Here is a 5,736-nt window from a genome sequence, read left to right as displayed (position 1 = left end):
GCCCGTTAGACACCTCTATGTTGGTGCTAGTAATATGCAAGGGGAAAGAAATGGCCTCAGGTCTTTGATTTTGCAAGACCCGTCTGCATATTTTATTCATTGTTTTGCTCATCAATTGCAACTAGCACTTGTAGCTCTTTCTAAAAAGCATTCGGATGTGGATAATTTTTTTTTATGTTGTCACTAATGTTTTAAATACTATTGGAGCTTCTTTTAAGCGCAGGGATTCACTTCGGCAATATCAATTGGATAAATTGGAAGAGTTGATTAAATATGGAGAAGTTCCTACCGGGCAAGGTTTGAATCAAGAACGGGGCCTCCAACGGCCATGTGATACTCGTTGGGGTCTCATTATTAGACCTCGGACAATTTCATAGTTTTGTTTTCTTCAATTGTCAATGTGCTTAAAGATATGAAACGTGAGAGTCTATATCATCTTGATAGATTTTCCACACGAAATCTTTTGAGCATGATTCAAGAATTTGCATTTGTGATTATGTTGCACTTGATGTTTAAGGTGTTGCTATTGACAAAGGGATTGAACAAAGTTCTACAAAAGAAAGATCAAGATATCGTTAGTGCTATGAGAATGCTTGACCTTGCAAAGAAAAGACTACAAACGATGAGAGAAGAGGAATGAGACTCTTTAATGGAGGAGGTTTGCTCATTTTGTGGTAAACATGACATTGCAATTCTTAACATGGATGGAGACTATGTTATTTGGAAAGTCAAAACGTAAGAGATCTGAAGTTTCATATTTACATCACTTGCGTGTGGAAGCATTTTATGTTACGTTGTTATTGATTTGGAACTTTAAGAGCTTAATAGTCGTTTTGATGTAATGACTTGTGACTTACTCCTTGGTATGACTAGTTTGAGTCTGGTTGATTCATTTGCAAATTTTGACAAGAACAAGATAATGAAATTGGCCAAGTATTATTCAAGTGAATTTGATGACAACAAGCTTCGGGAACTTGATTATCAACTCGATAGCTTCATTGTCTATGCTCAAAATTGTGATAGCAAGTTTCTTAACTTGAAAGGAATTAAAGATCTTGCTAGAGTGATGGTTGAGACAAAATTTGATCAGACTTGGTCACATGTATATTTACTTGTGAAGTTGACCTTGATTATACATGTTGCTACCGCAAGTGTGGAAAGAGCATTATCATCGATGAAGTACATCAGAAATGATCTACGCAATAGGATGGACGAAAATTTCTTAAATAATTGTTTAGTTTTTTATATAGAGCGTGGGATATTTAAGACTGGAAGTAATGATACTATTATTGACCGTTCTCAAAGTATGAATACTCGTCGAGGACAATTGTAAAGTGAATGACGCCTTTTTTGTGAACATAGTATTAATTATAGTTTGCTCATGAACTTGTTGTCATCATAAAATTATACTTGTTGTTCTTGAACTTGTTGTCTCTATAATCATACCAACATCTATATAAAAAAAAATATTATGCACCTATTCTCTTGAAATCCTGGATACGCCTCTGCCTACCTTGTGAAGGTAGAGAGACTGTTTCTGGTACTTTTGCAAAGAGGATATCTTTGCCAATTCTTCATACAACTCATGATGGACGGAGAGTCAAGTCGTTAGTACGAATCGTAGCTTGATTGAGAGCTTGTTTGGATTGGCTTATTTTTTAAGTGCTTTTAAACCAAAATAGCTTTTAAGCCAGTTTGTAGTGTTTGGATAAAGTAAAAAAGTACCTTTTAAGCACTTGTTTTTAAGCTAAAATGACAAAAACAAGCCAAAAGTCAAAAGCTGGAATTCCTAACTTATGACTTAAAAGCTATTTTGGCTTAAAAGTCACTTAAAATAAACTCATCCAAACGGGCTCTAAATTAAATACGTGATATATTTAACAATTATACAGTCATCATTACTGGAAAGTGCTAAAAGTGAGCATTTTATGAATGAAATTCAAAACTCAAGATGATATTAACGAACTGTTTCTTCGGCTAACAAAGTTATGACAGCTGCTTTTGCTTTTTCAATTTCTTAGTTAAGAGAGATGCTATTACTGTATAGCTTCGTCTCATTTAATTTAACAACTTCACTAAACAATAAACTTTTTTATGCTAATATCAGCAGGGTTTACTTATTTAAGAAGTAAAATAGGCCATTCCATATAGCAGGATAGGCAGTGAGGATCTCTTTTTCTGTTCTGTACAAACCGCAATGTTTGAAGCTGTCACAAAGTTTAAAACGCAAATTTGACGTGTCAATTGAATCGTAGTAACACAATAGTAAAAAAGAAATATTGGAGTAGCAGAAAACTAGTAAACAGAAACATTTGTTAAAGATTTATCCGAATGTTCAATGAGCGTCACAAAGGAAAATTGTGAAAGTCGCATGACATGATATTCAGCAGTTTTATGGTATCAAATGTTGGTCCCGAGAAGAAAAAAAAAGACAAAAACAAATAGGGTATATCCACCAGACTCATGTGACAAATTAAAACCAACAATGCACATGTGTATGAAGCTTGTTATAAAAACAGGAACAAACATGTAGGATAGGGAGATCCACAAATTCAAAATAAGGAAAGAGCTATTAACACTCCTACAAAATCTAAAATTCATCTAAGTGTATTCGAAATGAACCATGAATATTCACTCTACAAAACTCAAATTCCCTAATCATTTTAAAAGGAGGGGAGAGTAATTACACTGAGAGATCTCAAAATCATCCTAAAGATGGAATTTTAGGTATTCAAGTGATCCAATTCAAGAGTAGTTAAGCAAGGCATAAAGTGCTTATCTCAATGCTGCTAAACTTGTTTTCGTCCAAGTAACAAAATTAAGATAAAGAGATGATTAAAGCATTCACCTGAAAAAGTAAATAACAAACAGTAGAAACAGATAATAGTTCTGTATTCTTGATGCAAAATTCTAACAGCCAGCATAACTAATACTCTGTAACTCTTAATAAGACAGCAATCTGATATCCAAAAACTTAAATCAACCATCAAAACGAGAATCTCAAACTATTCGAAGGCTCTCCTACACGATAGCATTAGCAGCACTTGCAATCCTAGGCCACAGATCAGCACACTCTTTCCCGATTGGCCCTGTAATTGCAGATCCTACAAAACAAAAACAGAAAACAAGATATTCTGAACACAGAGCTCATAAAAACTGAGTTACAAGACATTAGCCATATCACAATACAGCTAATCACAATCCATAAACTAGCAAATTATGAAAAATTTGCCAAAGTACTTATGGCAGTGAAGACAAGTGGCTCATGCAAATTTACATAGATTGATTTCAGGCATTGAACTTATGCTAGTAAATTACCAAAACCGGTTAACCAGTGCAATTTGGTCTAGATAAAAGGAGTGCAAGTAAATAAATTAAGTTACCTTTCATTTCGCCCTTGGGGTTCACAATAACACCAGCATTATCTGTATTGGGAAAAAGCAAAGCATCAGAAGACAAGTTTTAATATCCGCTTTAAGACACTTGCAAAAGCTGCTCAAAAGATCTTAAATACAACAGTCCCATTAGCAATTACATGCAACTCAAGTATCCAACACACATTCACACAGAGAGAACAGAAGACATAGCATTACTCACTTTGCCCCCAACTTTTGCAGCAAAAAAGATAGTACTAATTGCATATAAGGTTCATGAGTCATACCAAGAAATGACTGGTACAAAAAATGTTTCTCTGTAGAATGATTTTACTTGCTACCTTAATCTGTAAATTCACTAATAAATATATTTTCACCAAAAAGGAATAAATTCACTAATAAATATATTTTCACCAAAAAGGAATAAATGGTTTCCTCACTAGCACGGAGAAGTTACTTTCCCCCACAAATAGCAACTCTAGCTCTAGATTATTTGCTTAAACCAACATAGGCTTCCAATATTCTCATTCTTTAATACTCAATTATGTAGCCTAAACACTAACCTCCTAGCCTATCATTGCCCCTGTCATAAACTTGTGTCAATTGTCACCTGCTTGGATACTTTTATACACATTCACTGAAAAATTATCGAAGGCATGATTCACAGATTAGGACACTTTCAACTAACCTAAGGAAAACACATCCAAAATGAAACTATCAGGAGACTGAGCATTCCTAATAATTTCACATCATAAAGTCCATGCTGTAATATATTGAGTAAATTCTTATTTTTGTTAATAAGGAAAAAGGAAAGCGAGCACAAAGATGTAATGGCATTTGGAGGCGAATTTGTGAACGAAAGAGTCAAAGTGAGTTAGCTTCTGAAAAGCAAAAGTTGGCTCAAAAAAGAGGACCAAAAATCACTTCACAGAAGCAAAAAACCCAATTAGAACTGCAACAAATCCGTACTATGATGTCATTTTTCATTTGTTGTTTACGGCTTTAGATTTGTAGGGCACCCCACAGAAAACCTGTAAGTATTTCAGAGCTATTATTCAGAAGCTCTCCCCTATTTTGCAATCCAAAGCCCGAATTTGAATTTGTTCAAATAATAAAACCCAACAATCTAAAAAAAAAGAAATTAAAGACAATATTAAAGAAGAAAGTGAAGAAGTTCACCGTATATTGATCTAAACTTTTCGAAACAACATTCAGGTTTAGAATGGTGTTAGCTCGCATCTCAATGGAGTAAATTCTTTTTATTAAGTAAGCAGCTCATGGTGTAATACATAATCTACAGGCCAATGATTAAATAAATTCATATGACAGCTTCATATTGATGCAAAATATGTATTATTAAAGTACAGACAACAAAAAATCAATTATCGACTTTTAAATATACCTTCGAAGTACATGAAAACACCGTCCTTTCGGCGCCATGGCTTGCGCTGACGAACAACGACAGCTGGCATAACCTTCTTTCTGAGATCAGGCTTACCCTTCTTCACTGTAGCCATGACCATGTCACCCACACAAGCTGATGGCAACCTGTTAAGCCTTCCTTTGATACCTTTCACCGAAATGATGTAAAGGTTCTTTGCACCAGTGTTATCGGCGCAGTTAATGGTAGCTGCCACCGGCAAACCCAGTGACATCCTGAATTTGTTCCCCGCGGAACCTCCGCGACCTTAACAAAGGTACATTTACACATAAAAAAATATATAAATTAGATTGAATAAGGTAAGGATTGAAACGTAAATTAAGTCTAACGAAATTAAGAGTAGAGGATAGTTGTAATTGAGAAATGTATGTGCGATTTACCTCTCTTCGACATTGTTGACGGCCTTGCTCAGCTGCTCCCCTTTCTCTTTATGCCTCCAAAACCCTAAGAATGAGAGGAATCGGAGGAGCTAGGGTTTTATATGCAGCTTGCATTTGCAAAAGTGCTTAAGCTTACTGGGCCTTGGTCCAATGGTCTCTCTTGAGCTGCTTAGGCCCGTTTGAGAATGAAATTAAGGCCTACTGTCTCGTGTGGCCCAACGTAGCACCTTCTGGTAAAAATGGCGTGTGGTGGCCACTATTGAAGGTGGTATTTATTTTTTATCCAGCAATTCTAATGTTGAGCAAAAATAGCCACTACTTTATTAAAATTATATGAAAAGATATTTTTACCCTTTCTTCCATTGCTTTTCTTCTCAAACCCTCGCTTCTCTCTGAACTCGGAACTCCGGTTGAGATGGCTTCGTCGTCGGCAACAAAACTCGAAAGCTTTTCTCAAAGTTGAAATTCTCAGTTCTCAAGACAAGAAAAAGCACTTTTCTCTTCTTTTTTGTTGTTGACAATTAGTTGTGCTCTTGAACTC

The 5,736-nt window shown here is 35.3% G+C and overlaps 1 protein-coding gene across 1 annotated transcript; it reads right to left on the bottom strand.

Annotated features, from left to right (window-relative positions):
- Positions 2,756-5,303, bottom strand: LOC109227538 (60S ribosomal protein L23). The gene is made up of 4 exons (XM_019392740.1): positions 5,196-5,303; positions 4,777-5,061; positions 3,384-3,425; positions 2,756-3,104 (listed from the first exon to the last, which is right to left on the bottom strand). The coding sequence occupies exons 1-4, from the start codon at positions 5,206-5,208 to the stop codon at positions 3,022-3,024; spliced, it is 423 nt and encodes a 140-aa protein (XP_019248285.1). The 5' UTR covers positions 5,209-5,303; the 3' UTR covers positions 2,756-3,021.

The sequence above is a fragment of the Nicotiana attenuata genome, chromosome 6 (genome assembly GCF_001879085.1).
Source record: "Nicotiana attenuata strain UT chromosome 6, NIATTr2, whole genome shotgun sequence".
NCBI lineage: Eukaryota > Viridiplantae > Streptophyta > Magnoliopsida > Solanales > Solanaceae > Nicotiana > Nicotiana attenuata.
The sequence above is the reverse complement of the archived record's forward strand: the minus strand, read 5'-3'. Positions and strand labels throughout refer to the sequence as shown.

Coding starts and splice junctions, on each gene's coding strand:
- LOC109227538 (XM_019392740.1), bottom strand. Junction 3,426..4,776: donor TGTTTTCATGTACTTCGAAG/GTATATTTAAAA, acceptor TTCCCAATACAG/ATAATGCTGGTGTTATTGTG. Junction 3,105..3,383: donor CCCCAAGGGCGAAATGAAAG/GTAACTTAATTT, acceptor TTTGTTTTGTAG/GATCTGCAATTACAGGGCCA.